The 17,266-nt window shown below is 45.4% G+C and overlaps 1 protein-coding gene across 3 annotated transcripts in view; it reads left to right on the top strand.

Annotated features, from left to right (window-relative positions):
- The window catches only part of LOC125119600 (protein FAM169B-like), a 96,587-nt gene that overhangs the window by 3,688 nt on the left and 75,633 nt on the right, over positions 1–17,266 (top strand). Inside the window, exon 2 of one of the 3 annotated variants that reach the window (XM_047766797.1) lies at positions 15,559–15,692. In XM_047766797.1, the coding sequence (XP_047622753.1) occupies positions 15,559–15,692 (134 nt within the window). Of the gene's footprint in view, positions 1–15,558; positions 15,693–16,613; positions 16,652–17,266 lie in introns of those variants that run through there. The other 2 variants (XM_047766798.1, XM_047766799.1) reach the window with 2 other exon arrangements.

Below are 17,266 nucleotides of genomic sequence, written 5' to 3'. Positions count from 1 at the left end.
CTCAGCCTTAATGAACCCAACTTATATCCCTGGCCTTGCTCAGTGGGTTAAGGATCTGGTATTGCCATGAGCTCTGTGTAGGTCATGGATGCAGGCTTGAATCCTGAGTTGCTGGGCTGTGGTGCAGACCAGCAGCTGCAGCTCCGATTCAACTCCTAGCCTAGGAATTTCTGTGTGCTGCAGGTGAAGCCCTAAAAAGCAAAAAACAAACAAAAAACAACCCCCACCCCAAAACCCTAAAAACAACCAAAAAAACAAAGGAGAAGGGACCAGAAAGAAAAGAAGCCTGGGGTGGGGGAGGGAGGGCAGGGCGTTGGCATGTTACTGTCACTTAACCTAAAACCTGAAGCCCTGCCGCTGCCCCCCTCCCGCCCCGACTGTTTGTTTCATAAGCATTTGCAGAGACAAGACCAGGGAGAAGGAGGGAGAAGGCTGCTCTTGAGGGTGTATGAGGGAGGGAGGGTGGCGTTTCCCTTGCATTTTGGTGGAGGAGACTTGAAGACATTTTTGGTAGCCTAACCCTTAGGAGCTCTTTACTGCCCCCCAAGTATTGCTCAAAACATTATTTTAATTGGTCCTCATAGTAAATAGTAAACACAGATGCTATTATCCAGTTTTACTGTTGAGGAAGCAGAGGCACAGAGATAAAGTAACTTGCCTAAGGTCACCTGGCTAGTAAGTGGCAGTGTTGGGGTTCAGATTGGGGGGTGATGGTGGTGGTGTCTGACTCCCCAGAGAAAGGAACCTGTCAGAGGGTGATGTTCCCCCCACCACCCCCAAATGGAGACTCAGGAAGGTAATAATCCATGAGCCAGTTCTTCAGAGATGACTTCAATGTTAACACATAATCCTTCAAAAAAAAATCAAATATTCATCAGCCATTTGGGGTCTTCTGTAGTTCAAGGTGTAGAAGTGTTTTCTTAGAGGAACAAGGACCTGGCCAAGTATGGGGAATCTCAGTTCCTGGGGGGCAGGGCCTCACTGGAGGACAGAGGGATGGGCACTGGGACTCCACATCACTGAGACCAAATGCTTTTCATGCCCCGGCCAGGTCTCCATTCCTTCACTGGGAGGGAACAGAAAGGATAAGACAGTTCCTAAAAGTCCACTTTGTCAGTCACCTCCCATCACTGTAACCAAACTGTAACCCTGTAGGGGGGCAGGACCCTTATTGATCTTTATGTCCTGGTGCTCTGGTGTCCTGGCACACAGTAGGAACTCTATGTGCTTTAAAGGGAGGAATCATTCCCTTTTGGGTGCTGATGAAGACCTTGTTGGTTCCCTGGCTATAGAAGGACTGCTGGGAGCTTTTTTTTTTTTTTTTTCTTCTCTTTTTTGGTGGCCCCACAGCATATGGAGAACCTGGGCTAGGGATCAGATCTGAGCCACAGTTGCCATGTACACTGCAGCTGCAGCAACACCAGATCCTGTAATCCATCGTGTCAGTGGGGGATTGAACCTGTGTCCTGGTGCTGCAGAGATGCTGCCAATCCCATTGCACCAGAGCGGGATCTCCTGCTGCCAGAATTTTGAAGCCTGTGTGTATGGGGATGTGGGGTGATGCAGGTGACCTTAGGCAAGTTACTTTATCTCTGTGTACTCTGCTTCCTCAACAGTAAAATGGGATAATAATAGCGTCTGTGTTTACTATTTACTATGAGGACCAATTAAGGTAATGCTTAGAGCAGTACTCCCTGGAATGGAGTGCCACTCATCAGCCCATTCCCTGGAATGTCTTTACAGGGGTCCCACTCTTCCTGGGAAGGCCTGGTCCTGAGTGGGTTCTCCTAATGGCCTGGGCATTTTGTATGTTAACTGTCTGTTGGTGGTGATTCTTTGCCATGCCTTCCGTCCTATAGATGGTTTGTTCACCCTCATCTGTAGCATCAAGAGCTGTATTAACGTCTTGTTAAACAGGGATCTCTGCAGTATGAAGCTGGGCCAGAGATGTCTGGTGTCCTGACCTCCCCTGGCTCCTGCTGTGGCCTGGCAGGATGGAGTGAGTGACCTGGTGGCCAGAACTTAGGCCGGGCAATGGGAAGGGAGCAGGCACTGAGGTGTTGTCTTTCTGACCTTTGAAACCCTAGTCTGGTGACCGGCCGATTGGCCTTAGCTGGGTTGGTTCCTGACAGCAGCTGGCTCCTGGCTCCTCTGATGACATTCTTATTTGTAGCTCAGCCCTGGGAAATTCCCAACAGAGGATTAGAGGAGATGACTATGTTTTCTGCTCTGCCGGGTGGTACGGAAACCAACTTCAGGGCAAAATTCAAGCACACACCTGTTGGTCAGAGGCTCCTGGGGTCAGGTGACTTTTAAAATCAGGGCTATTGTGTGGGTTGGGGTAAGGTTGCAGTTAAATGACTGTCAGTAGCAACTGAAAGTCTGGGGCCTCTGCATAATGCTGATTAGGATGTAACAGCTGTGGTTTACAAATTCCATGCCTTTTAGGGCACCCATCCTCTGCTGTGGGTTTTCTTTTCCAAAGCGGGCTGTCAGGGAGCTTTGGTGGGGGTGGGACACCCAGGTTGTATGAATTCAAAGGCCACTGTCCGTCAAAATCCAAGCGTGTCTCTCTCCCTGCTTCTCTGGCCCTCTCAGAGCACCCTCACATCAGACCCTTCGCATTCGCGTTCCCCATGCCCAGGCAGTGCTTCATTTCCTGCTTAAACCAAATGCCTATTGTCCGTCAAGGCATAGAATCAATTCCATGCTGCTTTGCTCCTCTGAAGCAGGGCAGCCACGGGGCCCCAAAGCAGAGGGCCGAGGGCAGAGGGGGAGCTCACATCTTTGTGTGTGTGCCCAGGGCTTCTAAGGCCCCAACCCTTCTAGACCACTTGATTTCCTTGTCTTGCACAGATTAAGATAAATGCGTGTTTTTTTTTTTTTGGAAACCAAATCTCTAACCACCACTCAAAAATTCCATTGACAGAGAAAGGCGTATTGATTTCTTCTTTGCATTACCCCTCATCCGATACCCTGAACGTTCCATTCAGTGGAGGGTGCTTGAGAAGTTGATGCGGGGGAGGTGGGGGGACCACCACTGCAGAGACTTCCGCTGACAGTGCTGTCTCCCCACCCACTTGTGCTCTGTGAATGCTGCTTAGTGGACCAGTTTGGGTGAGTGTGTGCATGTGGGTTCAGGGGGGTCCAGGCCCAAACAGTGAATTTTACTTGGTTGTTCATTTTGAACTTTCCAATGAGTGATTTCTGTAATGCATGTGCGTTGCCCACATTTGGGCTATTAGAATGTCTTGGAAAAATGTTTTTGTAAGCTATGCAGAAGGAAAGGAATTGCTCTGTGTCTTCTCAAAATGCATGATAATTGAATAAAAATATTATTAAGATATTAAAAAATGCTTGGCTAAAAACACTAATAAAAATTTGTCCTTGTGCAAAAGCATAGCCTAGTATTTGTTGATGAATATGTTTTTAATCATAAAAATTAAATACGAATATTGACAGGTCATCTTGTTTTCATTTCTTGCCTTCTTTTAAATTGAGATTGCCCCCCCCGGCTCTAATTCCATTGTTTCTCTCTCCTATTTTGAAATTTAATATCTATATTCCTATTCTTTCAGGGGCTTAGGCATTTTAATATGCATGTTAGCTCTAATTAATCCTGAAATTAATCAGTTTTATACTTTTTCTGGGATCATATAAGGGCCTTAGAATGTCTTCACTCCAATTACTTCCTTAGTTCTATTATGATGTTTTTATCTTCTTAAATTAGATGTTTTTGTTCTGTATGGTCAGCACTGGCTTGGGTTTTATCCACATGTTTCTCATTTTCTTTGCTCCCATTCCTTCTTGACTAATTTCCTCTTGAGGTCAATTTATTTTCCCTTGATAGGCATCCTGTAGAAAAAACTTTAGTGAGGATCTGCTGGTAGTAAACTCAGATTTTGTTTTTCTAAAAAGTTTTTTATTTCACCCACATTCTTGGAAGTTGCTTCTGCTTGATGGAGGATGAAAGTTAGTTTCCTTTAACACTTTAAAAATGTTCTTCCATCGTCTCCTAGCTTCCATAGTTGCTATTAAGAGGGTCTTTCCCTCTGGCACCTTTCATGGCATCTTTTTGTGTTTGTTCTTTTGCAGCTTGACCACATTGTTTTTAGGAGGTGAGTTTTCTTTATTTTTCCTGCTTTGTGTTTAGTTAGGATTCCACCATCTGAGGATAGGTGTCTTTCATTATTTCTGGAAGAATTTCAATCAGTCTCTCTTCAAATCTTGACTGTTAACTACTTTTTCCCTCCTTCTGGAAGTTCAGTTACATTGTTCGCCAGACCCCACTTTTCTACCCTCTCTCTCTCTTAACCTGCCTTTCATATTTTTCACTTATTCTTTTTCTGCTGCATTCTGGGTAATTTCTTCAGATATTTTCTAGTTCATTGGCCACTAAGCCATTCATTTCTATGCTCTACTTTTTTTCTCCCTAGAATATTATTAGGAAATTAAAAAAAAAATCTTGGTCCTTTACATTCCTTATTTAGACTGCTTTAAACATATTTCATATCTCTAGCTCCTGTTAGATAATTTCAGTATCTACAGTCTCTGTGGGATTGAGTCTATAGTTTGTGCTGAGTCTTTTGTGGCAGTTTATTGCATCATATGTTAGAGATTTTTGAAATCAGGGCTGAATGACCCCAAAGCTCTTGCCCACATGCCCTCATGTCTGTGTGGCCTGATGTTGGGGAGGTCTGACAAGGTGGCATCATTTTTGTGGATGCATCATCTGTGTTTTCAGATGGGTTCAGCTTGTAATACCTCAAGGAAAATAGTGTTTTAGAATAATGTACATCTTATTCTGTTGGCAGTTTCATCAATTTCCCCCTTTGGAAAAAGCCAGGCTCTTAACAGAATTTGGCTGTTTCCAATGTTAGTATTTATTTATTTCAGTGTTAGTTTATAAATATGCCACAATATGAAAGCTGCTTGTTGAATTTCATTGACTTATATGGAGGGGAAGGACTAACGTTGGTCAGCTTGGCCCCTCACCCCACACACCAGTTAGCAGCATGTTCTGACTTGTCTACTGCCAACATCTAGCTCAACCCTGCCATCCCCTTTTTGTCATCTTCACTGCCATTGTTAGTCTTAGTCTAAGCCATCATCATCACTTGAATCAACTTGCTCTGCCTCTGATTTGGGTTTCCCACTACAGTATGTTCTGGAGGCAGCAGGAAACACACACTCCAGTTATCATGCCCCACTGAGGACCCTTCAGTAGTCTCTTATTGCATTTTTCTTGAAACCTGAAGTATGGAATTTTCCCAGGGTCCTGTTACTCTGGCCCTTGTCTGCCTGCTTCCTGTGACTCTTGCCCATCTTCCCTTGGCCAGCCATGCTGCAGGCATACTAGCCTCACTTGAGCTCTTTGACTCCCTCTGCTCCTTTCTTCCTCGTGCATGGGCTGCTCCTTAAGTCTGGGTGGCCCTTAGCCGTGATCTGCACGAGGCCTGCATTTTATTCTTCAGTTCTTCTGCTCAAAGTTTACTTCCTTAGAGACACATTCCCGTGTCATCCTGTTCCCTGTCTCCCACCTCCTTTGTCACTTACTTCCCTCCATACCATCGAGGTATTTAACTGCTTTTGGGTCTCCTGACCAGGCTGTAAGTTCTGTAACAGCAGAGGCTATTTCTGCTTTTTTACCAGTGTATTGACTGGCACTTAGCATGGTGTCTGGCAATGGTAGGAAAGTTCCTAAATGATGGCCATGATTGTTTTATATTACACATTTATAAAATAGCTTTTTAGCAGAAGCGTTTTTCAAACCTTTGCTGTGAGGTTGCTATTGAATGTGATCCAGGTCCCAAAAGACCTCTTTCCAGGACCGTAGGGGATCAGAAAGACTTTGGGCTACAATGAGGTCACCCTTGGGCAGAGGCTCTGGGAGCAGGGATCACAGAGGCCTCCGGGTATTACTGCTGCTACTACTACTGTTATAGTTTTAAAAACAGGTAGTAGTTTTTTTCCTCCAAGCCTTAATGTGGTTTTCCAAGTGACAGTGAACACTCAGCCTGTCCTCTTTTCACTGCAGCTATTTCCCAGCTTCTGCCCCCTTTCTTGGGGTGTGGTCCAGCTGGACATCAGGCAGAGGTAGCATCAATGTACTTTGATGCAGGTGCTGTGAGGAAGCCTGTGCAGGTAGCCCATTTAGACCACATCAGCCTCACCATGTAGCCTCTTTGTGAATTCATGTCTTTCTAATTATTACAAGCTTTTTAAAGTAGTTGTTAAAAATTATTAATATGTGGGCAAAAGAGTTGAAGAGGCATTTCTCCAAAGACGTACAAATGACCAGTAAGCATGTAAAAAGATGCTCAACATCACTGATCATTAGGGAAATACACATCAGTACCACAATGAGATACCACCTCACAACCATTTGCATAGCTGTTATCAGATAAAGCAGAAAATTACAAGTGTTGGGTGAGAATGTGGAGAAATTGGAACCCTTGTGCATTAGTGGTGGCAATGTGAAGTGGTACAGGCACTGTGCAGTATGGAAGTTCCTCAAAAAAAAATAAACATTGAATCACCATATGATCCAGCAAGTCCACTTCTGAGTCTATACCCAAAAGAAGTAAAAGCAGGCACTGGAAGAGCTATTTCTAGGTCTGTATTCATGGCAGCACTTATCACAATAGGCAAAAAGTGGAAGCAACCCAAGTGACCATTGACAGATGAATGAATAAGCAAAATGGGAAGTATGCGTGCATGTGTGTGAGGGTAAAATGGAATATTATTCATCCTCGGAAAGGCAGGTATTTTAAACTGCAATATTGAGCACTGGCTGTCATTTGCTGCGGGTACATACTGTGTGGTCTTTGACAACATATATGTATAGGAATTGGTGAAGGCCTTGATGGGAATCTTAAGATCTGAGTTTTGAGTCTCAGCCGCATTACTAACTTTCCATTTTTGAACCTGTTTCCACATCTGAAAGATGGGGTTAGTGCTTTGTTCTTTCTTGACTTCAAAGGGTTGATATAAGTTTCAAATAAGTGAGGGAGTGTAACTGTCCTCTGTACATGGGAAAACACTGTACAAAAATTTAAAAGGGTACATTCTAATGTGAGAACATATCACTACTTTTCTAGTAACTTTTTTTTTTTTCTCCCAACTAGTACCTGAGAAGCTTTGTTTAGCCACAGAAGGCAGAATGTTAACTCTCTTTTATAATGCCTTTAGTTTAGAGCTGAGCTGGTACTTACTTAGACGCAAATATTTGTATTTGGTAGGTATTTCTTTGTCTACTTTGTAGTTTTACCTGGCAGAATCCAGTGCCTTTATAAAAATGTGGCTTTTTGGAGTTCCCTGGTAGCCTAATGGTTAAGGATCCAGTGTTGTCACTGCTGCAGCTCTGGTTACTGCTGTGGTGTGGGTTCCATCTCTGGTCCAGGAAATTCTACATGTTGTGGGTGTGCCCCCCGCCAAAGTAGCTTTCCTTTTTTTTTTTTCCACTGTTATTTAGGGCCACACCCATGGCATATGGAAGTTCCCAGGCTAGGGGTTGAATCAGAGTTGCAGCTGCTGGCCTATAGCACAGCCCTGGCCACGTCAGATCCAAGCCACGTCTGCAACCTACATCACTGCTCATGGCAATGCCAGATCTCTAACTCACTGCGTGAGGCTAGGGATCGAACCCATATCCTCATGGGTGCTAGCTGGATTCATTTCTGCTGTGCCACAACAGGAAGTCCCCCCCAGAAAGGTAGCTTTCTTAACACATTTCCAGATACTGGAAGTAACTGCACTTTCCCTAAGTGAATCATCATCCAGGCTTAAGGTAATCCCATTCTTCTCCATCCATTCTCCATGTGTGATGGCCAGGGCTAAAGCAGGGGGCACTGGCTTAATCTAGAACTGGGCCATGGAGAATGGGGGCTAGTCTACTTTCAACTTGTTGCTTTGCATGGGTCCAAGCATGCCAGATAGAAACCCAGTTTTGGTCCTCTTTAGAAATAATATTGTTTGCAGTGTAATAGATGTACATATAGGGATGGGATTTCTGGAGGAAAATTAATGAAGTCCATTAACAACTACAGTTTGGGGGTAAGTTCTGAGAAATGTCATTCTGTGACTAATGGGTAAAAGCTTAATGATGATGACGAATTATTTTTCTTCCTCCCATTGTGTGCTGTGTGGTTTAGGGTTTTGGTTCCATGATGGACAACTGCTCCCCTGAAGCATTTTCCCACCAGCTTCAGGGCCACCACATGTTGCGGTGGTGTTACTGATACTGAGGTTTGGTATTTTTACAAGTTCCTGGTCAATTAAATTCAGGATAAAGAGTCAGGTTTTCCATGTTCTCCTGAGCCTCTGCCAAAGCCCTCTTCCTTCCTGGTAAAGATTAGACTCATAGGGCACTGTAATGATGGCCCCATGGGATAGAGCGGCTTAAGTTCAGGGGTGCGGCAGACCTGAGAGCTTCCTACAGTTGTGTCAGGTGAGGAACCCTCTTCTGTTACCTTTCACGAGGAAGCAGATATTTGAGATGCTATTTCCGCCTGTCTGCCCCAAATAGGGCTCCACAGTTGTCCCCAAATGTGATACCTCTTTGAATGCAAAAGGAACAGTATGTTTCAGTCCCACCTCATCCCCCTTCTCAGGGGGAACAATCATTTTATTCTTGGTATCATTTGCTAAGAGTAAGAGGCACCAATGCTCAGATTACAAGACCTTCATATTAAAAGCAATTAGGATTACATAAATCCTCATGTGGGTGGCACATCAAGTCATCTGCATATTTTACCATCTTAGATTTAGGACAAGTGATTTATTCTCAGCCAAGGCAATGACAAGTTGCAAGTTGGCCAATACTAAATCTGTGATAACAGAGCAACAGGCTCCCTGTCAATTACTGGTAATGAAACCTCTCCTGCCACCACCTGCAGACCTTTCCTGGCGCTTCCTCCTTCACTGACAATTTTGCTCATCTGCTCAGAAATTATAACATATTCTGCATTCTGCCTTCCAACTTTTTTTTTCAATTCTTTTGCTAAGAATATTTTGGCAATCAGATGCTCTTCAAAACCCAAAAAAAATATCCAAGTGTGTATTTGCTTCACCTTCTGTTCTCCTCTCCTCTCTGTAGAAGATTGCTTTGCTGACACCATGGCCCCCTTTTCCCATGGTCCTTGAGCTCCAGGCATTTGCCTGTTTTCTGCCTGTCTGATAGTCATGGCTCCCCCTGCCCGGATGTTATGTCAAAGCACACTTCTCTAAGGAATGATTTGTCATCTGTCAGTCAATGTTCTGGGACAGGGGTTTCCTAGTTAAATCAATTTGAGAGATAACGGCTAGATTAAGCAAATCCCAATGCTGCAGGATGTCTAAATGTCCTGATTGCTGATAGGTGCATAGAACTTGTAGCAGTGAGCTCAAGGTGTCACAGGTGGTCCTCTTTTCCATACTTACTGGCCTCAGACACCTCCTTCCACATCATATCTTGTGAAGGGAGTGTTCCACAGGATATTTGCATGAAATTGAGCCATGATCCAAGGGAAGGCCTGAACCTTGCATTCTTCAATATTAAATAAACCCCAGACACTGCCTTGCACAACTGTGGGTATTTCTCACTGTGTGCAATGGTCCTCTTCCTTTTTAAAAAAATTAAATGGAATCATACTTTATGTTAAGAGTAGTTCTCAGTTTTAAGGCATCCTATGGTGAATGCTTTTGGAGGGTTGGGATGAAGTTTGCATTTGTGAATACTGATTTTCCTTGAAGTGTGCACATTTTTTTTTCTTTTCTTTTTACAACTGCACTCGAGGCAGTTGGAAGCTCCTGGGCTAGGGATCAAATCTGAGCTACAGCTTAGGCCTACACCACAGCCATGGCAACACCAGATCTGAGTTGCATCTGTGACCTCTGCCACAGCTTATAGCAACACTGGATCCTTAACCCACTGAATGTGGTCAGGGATCGAACTCGAATCCTCACAGAGACAATGTTGGGTCATTAACTCGCTGAGCCACAACGGGATCTCCTGAAGCATGCACCTTTGAAATGCATCTTTGCAGTGCATGCCTCACTAGATATCAGGAACCCTGATGAATTCCTGGTGCTGAATTCTGAGCCATCAAGGTGGCATTTGGAAATCTCCCTTTAGGCACTACCCTACTGCTGTGGATATGCAAAACACTTGGGTTCAGATACTTCTTGTCTGATGCCCTCTCTCTGGTTAGATATTAGTCTCCAGGCTCTCTGCTAAGCTCAGAATTAGGCACTTAACCCCCCTCAGAAGATTTCTTCTATGGTAAGGATTCTTTCTTCCATTAAGTTCCTTTAGAGGAAAATTAATTTGCAAAGAAAATAACCAGACAGCTTATGTGAAAAATAAAGAAAAGCAAGCATAAAAAAATTGTTTTAACATATTATCACGAGTAAGAATTGTGCTTTCTGTAGTTCAAGAATGTCACCTCTCGGAGTTCCTGTCATGGCTCAGTGGTTAACGAATCTGACTAGCATCCATGAGGATGTAGGTTTAACCCCCGGCCTTGCTCAGTGGGTTAAGGATCTGGTGTTGCCATAAGCTGTGGAATATGTGGCAAACTCATCTTGGATCCTGTGTTGCTGTGGTGTAGGCCAGCAGCTACAGCTCTGATTTGACCCCTAGCCTGGGACCCTCCATATGCCATGGTTATAACCTTAAAGAGCAAAAAAGAAAAAGAAAAAGAATGTCAACTCTGATCACAGCCAGTTTTTCCAGTGACCTATGCCATGCAGTTACTGACAGAGGCTTTCAGTAAAGTTGAAATTCTTAAAAAGTGGGGCTCGTAAAATTTAAAACCTCTTTATTAATGTTTCTCATAATTATAGTCTAATATGAGAAAAACTGCACTTTGCTAAAGTGAAAGAATTTTCCTAATCTTTGGGGTGAGGTGGTATTTGGAGAGAATAATATTCTGCAAAGGATGCTGAATGGATAAGTGCAGAGCATTGCTTCTTTTCACAGCCTTCCTTTGTTGGCTTTGCTGTTTACGTTGGGAGGACCGAAAAGCGTGAGGAAAGCTTTGGAACAGTAGGCCTTACCTGGCTGGAGCAGCAGTGGACAAGCTCAGGAGGGTGTGGAGGCCTTTCATGAAGCCCTGAAAACTTAAGCTATAGTACGAAGATCCTGAATAAGTCAGCCTTTTCCCCTGAAGAATGCATTAAGATCGATCTCTGCTTTTGTTTTCTGGTTGACTACAGCCAACAGGCGCTTAAAGTAAATTCTTAAATTCCGGGTTCGTTGGGGGATTTTGGTTTCTTTACAGTCTGCAATGAATTATCATTTCAACGGTGTGCCTTTTTTCATAAAAGCATTTTACATTGTACTGAAAAGATTACATTCTTTTGGCTTTGGAAAAATATTTCCTGTTCGGTTCAAGCTATTAAAGCCAGTTAGCGTTTCACATCTGGAAGCCCCTGCCCGAGTCTGCCTTCCATCACCAGAGTGGCGGCCAGGTTGGCCTCCCGCGCATGCGTAAAACGCCCCAGACTTGTTTACTTCCCGAGGGCCCCTGTGCAGGCCCAAATGTGCCCTTGCGGTTTGGGGTGGGGGTTGGGGGCTTCCTCCCTGCGATGGAGGCGGGGTTGTGTGTGTGTGTTCGTGTGTGTATGTGTGTGTGTGCGTGCGCAGGCGCGCACTGCTTGCCTGCTTTCTCCCTCCCAGGTTGGGGAGGGGGGTCTCCCTTCCCAGCCAGCATTGGATACCCCCTCCCCTTTCCTGCCTCAAGCATCTCCTTTTTTTCCCCCTCCCACCCGGTTTTCCAGACAGCTAACCCAAACATTTTCCGTGTAAAAGGGAATCTGCCCGAACTTTTCCAATGAGGCGTTTTCCCCCAGCGAGAGGAGAAGGAATTAAAACCCAAAAGGCTGGAGGGTCTCAGCTACCCTTGCACCCCGCCGCGTCCCTCACCCCTTGGTGGCGGGCGTGGGGGTGGGGGCTCGGGGGTCTGGCCCACCGTGGAGGTTTTGAAGGGGAACCCAGTGTGGGTTCGGCCTGGGTACTCCTGGGAGTGTTGAGATCTCTGAAGTCCTCTTTGTGGAGGGTTAATTCATCCTCAGAGGCAGGCCTGAAGCAGACACTGGTCTCAGGGCTTGGGGATAATTGATTGTGCCAGGGGCTTCTTGTTGAGAAAACCTCCAGGGACCTGCCAGAGTGCAGGGGATTCTGTCAGCCAGGATCTTGGAGTGGGTCTCAGCTTCTGGGGAAGTGATTTCGTGCTGTTCAAGAGTTGTATTCACTGTATTTCTCCTGATGACTCTTGACCAGAGCTGAGTCAGGGGAACCAGGCACCTTAAGGGGGCACCAGTCAGAGGCCTCTGGGTCCAGTGGTCCTGGGTGAGGTACCCCCCCCCCCCGCGCGCCCCCTTCCGGAGAACCTGGAGGGTTACAGTGTCCTCCCAGTCCCCTGTCACCAGGGGTCTCTGCTTGTTTGTGTGTGGTGGGGCAAGTCTTGATAAGGCTCTTCTGTCAGCCCTCAACCTCATGGGGGAGGACTGAAAGCCTGGCTCTGACAACCGTCTCTCCCAAGACACAGGGCCAGCACCTGTGGCCTGGTGGGGTGAGGCTGCCTGGCCTGTTGAGTCCTGTGAAAGGCTGAGTTCAGGTGTGTGAGGCAATGCAAGATGGGGGAGGTGGCCAAGGTGTATCAGTTCCCATTCTGGACCTAGGGTAAAAGAGGTGGGGTTTTTACTTGCTCTTTAAATGGCGTTCCCCCGGGGCGGGGTTGGAGAAAGTAGCTATTGCAGTTGTTCTCCTGGGAGATGCATGTGGCACCAGTTAGGTGTCCCAGGGCTGAAACAGCCCACTTCCCAGTATATTTTTCTTAATTTATTTGAACGTGCACTGAATCCTTTTTCATATCTGTGGGAAGCCACTAGACCAGCTAGATGAATAGCACTTTGAATAGCGAGCTCAGCTGAACAACCATCCACATTTCCGAAGTGCTCAGAATGGGAAAGGCGTAGGGAGAGGTCTGTGTGTGGGGTGGGGGTGGGGGGGCAGGAGAGGAACACTCAGAAGGAAGCACTCAGTGTGCCTGGTGGGGCTCTTCATGTTCCTGGTGGGGTGAGGCTGCCTGGCCTGTTGAGTCCTGTGAAAGGCTGAGTTCAGGTGTGTGAGGCAATGCAAGATGGGGGAGGTGGCCAAGGTGTATCAGTTCCCATTCTGGACCTAGCTGGATTCGAACACAGAACTCTGACCCACAGAGCCCTTGTCTTTGGGGGCTCCAGAAAGGCCCTTGGGTGTGCTGGAGTTTGAGACGGGCCTTGAAGATGGCAAGCAGAAGGAGCTGGGGAGTAGGGGTGCTGTAGGGGGAGGAGGCATGGAATTGTAAACGACCTTCAAGGCTTGGCAGAGGACACTGTTTTGATGAGGTCACTCACATCATCTGAGTGTTTTATACATTTTGAAATCAGACCTTCCTGCCCTGGTGTTGCCACTGACCAGCCAAGTTCTCTTTGGGCCTCAATTTTCTCATCTGTAAATGGGAGTTAGGTTGGACTTGGTGACATAGGAAGTGTGGAGCACTCAGCATTCCCCTGGTAGCTGCAGTTATTTTAATTGGTGGCAGGTGGAGGTAGGATAGGCAGAGGGGGTGAGACCAGAGGCTATTGTAAGATGCTGAGGCCTTGAACTGAGAGCATCAGGATGACTGGAGAGAGGTGATGTAAGCTGAGGGTTTAGTGACAGGTTTGAAGTGGTCCCTAATAAGAAGCCATTGGCTTGGCTTGAATTCATCTGGCTTTGCCCTGTATACTCAGAGGTCCCAGTGAGGAGTAAGGAGGGCATACTGGTTCAGCCTGCGGGCTGTGTCTGATTTGTTGCTGAAGGGTCCCTGGCCGATTGTAGTGAGAAGGAGCCTGGGCTTCCTTGAATGTATGTGTGTGGAGAGAGAAAACATACACGCACACACACACACACACCCCAAGTGTGTGCCCTTGGCAGCAGAATATGCCCACTATGTAGAGGCACAATTTTTTCTAGAAACAGGCCCACCCTCCTCAGCTTCATCATTGACTTGTTCACAGTCAGTGAATGGACTGTTACTTCTTTATGTCTTTATTTGAAAGATTTGTTATCAGTGCACTTAGAGTTGTCATTTTAGGGTACAGATTTCATACTCATATACTTAAATTGAATAGTGGGAGAATGTATTTACTCAGCTCTTTGTGTGCCCATGACCCTTTCACCATGAAAGTCAGGGACACGGGGAGGGGCTCATGCAGAGACTGAGGCCTGGTCCACCCTTGCTCTTGACAGCCTCTGTTTTCAATGAGCACTTCCCCCAGGAACTCATCAACAGCAGTACAAATTCATCATAGGCGAACTTGGTGGGCCGAAGACATGAAACTTTTTGCTGCTGAGGACCGTCTCTGTTCCCTGAAAAGTGGCTGGAAGAAGGGCTGGAGATTCTGAGAGAAAGTAGGAAGCTGATATTTGAGTGGGTATTTATGTTCAGGCTTATCTTTCTTGAGGAGGCAGAGGAGGAGGAGGAAGATGAGGCGGGTAGAGGAGGAGGTAGAGGAGGAGGCAGAGGAGGAGGACAGGAAGAGGAGGCAGAGGAGGAGGGGGAAGAGACAGCTACTTTGGCACCCTCCCCACCGTAGGGGGCTCAGAGGTGAATCAGAGGAGGGGTCCACAGAAGGGCAGGAGCTGCAGAGCCCCCTCCCATTGAGGGAGTGTGCCAAGCAGAGATGAGCCAGCAAGGGACGACCAGCTACCAACTCCAAGCTGAATTGGATGCTCTCAATTTGTATGATTTTTTGAGGATATAATTTTCCTCTAAAAGTTTGGTGATAAGGAAGAGATGCTGCGTAGAGCCAAGAGGTGACTTGCAAATTAATCTGTGCAATAGTTTATTTGTGTATGCCCATTACACATGTAGTTTTATAATTCATACTAACTAGTACATTTAAACTCTCTTATGAGGAAGTTCGCTTGCGATATAGCAAGTTAAGGATCCACGGTTGCTGCCACAGCTATGGCACAGACTGCAACTGGGGTGTGGATTTCATCCCAAAGAACTTCCACATGCTTGGGTGCAGCAAAACAAAACAAACAAACAAACAAAACCCTCTCTTATAATAGAACAATTAAAGGAGAAGGATTGGCAAATCTTAACTTCACAGTGCATATAAGCTCTCAAATGAATAACTCATGCTGGATTTTGTCACAGTCATCAAGGTTCTACGTAGCTAGGATTAGCTCTCAAGGTACCTGTTTGTACCTTGGCCTTGGTGGCTGACCCTACTAGGAAATACTTGGGAAACCATCTGATGTTTTGGGGCTGTGGAAGGAGGGTTCTGCAGTGGCCTAAAAGGGTTTACATTGAACTTCGTATCTCCTTGGGTTTGGTGCCAGCCCTGCTGTCAGGAATGTCTTCTATTTTCCTTTCATGCCTGCTGTTGCACTGCTTTTTGCTCTCTTAAATAAACAGGTGACCATAATTTCTAAAACAAGTTGTTCAATTGGCTGATTTTTTTCTTTTCGTATTCAAGAAATGTTACCTTTCTTTCAACAGAAGAGTAAAGCTCACATCATTTCTTGCCTTCTTTTTACCCCAGCAGGCATTTACCCAGTGGATGTTTTGGAAGATGACCCTGTGGGGTATCGGGAAGTGGCTCTGGCTTACTCTGCCTCACTTGGGGAAGGAGCACGGCCCTCACCAGAGGTTTTCTCGCTTCCCACTGGGGAGCAGGTATGTGTGATCTTCCTTGTTGCCAGTGAGCTCTGTAAGATCTAACTTATTAGAAAGGAGAATGTTAGTGAAAGAGTGTTTTTAAAAAATCCTTCTGGAGTGAGTCCTAGAATAATAGCACTTTGAAAAGCAAAAGAAATCCTGGATTGGGATTCTGGGGTCTGGAGGGTCCAGTTCTGCAAGGCAGTCAGCCAGACAGCAGGCTGTAAATCCTCACAATAGCTGTGTGATTTTGAGCATGTGTCATTACCTCTCTGGTCTTGCTATTCTCAGAAAGTGTGAAAATCTCAGTGCTTACCTCATACAGTGTTTATGAAGGTTAAATGAGATGCTGTGTGTATTGCCTGAGTGGCTTCAGTTTTCCCATTTGTAAATGAAGGAATTTGCTGTCCTTTAGTCTCTAAGTTTTGATTTCATCTGAAAACTTTGTGACCTGGAATGAAGTTATATAAATTATGATTTTTATCACTGATAAGATTTTATTTTTTAGGGCCGCACCCATGGCATATGGAAGTTCCTAGGTTAGGGGTCGAATGGGAGCTGTAGCTGCCAGCCTCAACCTCAGCCACAGCAACGCTGGATCCACAACCCACTGAGTGAGGCCAGGGATCGAACCCTTGTCCTCATGGACACCATTTGGGCTTGTTACTGCTGAGCCACAATGGGAACTTCCAATACTGCATTTTAAATATGGACTGGAAGAGAACAGAAAAAAATGGAAACTGTTTATTTGTTTAGGATGGTGGAATTGTGGATGAAATTTTAAAATTATGTTATTTTTAAGAACTTTTTCTCCCTGAAGTAAATAAAAAGAATATATAACTCTTGTGCCATGCCTAAGTTGTTCACCTTTCTTTCAGATTTGAGGCTGATCTGTTGAAAGAGACAAGATTTTCTTGTTTTATACATAGAAGATTTTGCTCATACCAGAAATCGTTGCTGTCTGGCTGGATGAGGAGGTTTTATTTCACTATACTGAAGTTGTTTCAGAGTTAATTAAAACAGTGACTTGTACAATTTATATAGTGTGGCTATATAAATTTTGAGATTTTGCGATTTTGGAGATGCTGGTTTATAATCAACTCCTAGAAGGCTCTGGTTCTCCTGGGTGATTCCCCATAGCTGGTCTGCCCAGAGAGGTAGTTGTACTCACAGGCTTTCAGCGCCCCCTAGTGACAGCTCAACCAGCAGGCAAGCAAGCTCTCAGTCAAGGTTAAGGGCTTACTCTGAGGGAGCTGCCAGGCTGGTGGACTGCAGGGTTGTTGGAGGGAGTGTGGGGAATTCTAGGTATCTGAGAAGTGTGGTGAAATACCAGAGTTATCCCTGAAGTACTTTAGGATGCAGTTGCAGTCATTTGCTTTTATTTCATGCTTACTTATGGTTTACATTACTTAAAAAAAACCCTAATAGATAGTATGCTCAGTAAGTGAATACTTTAGTGTTATTAGCAAAAACAAAATAAAAAAAGTTATTAAAGTTAAGTTGCCTGGAGTTCCCGTTGTGGCTCAGTGGGTTAAGAACCTGACATAGCATCTGTGAGGATGCAGGATGCCGATTTGATCCCTGGCCTCACT

This window comes from Phacochoerus africanus, chromosome 2 (genome assembly GCF_016906955.1).
Source record: "Phacochoerus africanus isolate WHEZ1 chromosome 2, ROS_Pafr_v1, whole genome shotgun sequence".
Taxonomy (NCBI): Eukaryota; Metazoa; Chordata; class Mammalia; order Artiodactyla; family Suidae; genus Phacochoerus; species Phacochoerus africanus.
The sequence above is the reverse complement of the archived record's forward strand: the minus strand, read 5'-3'. Positions and strand labels throughout refer to the sequence as shown.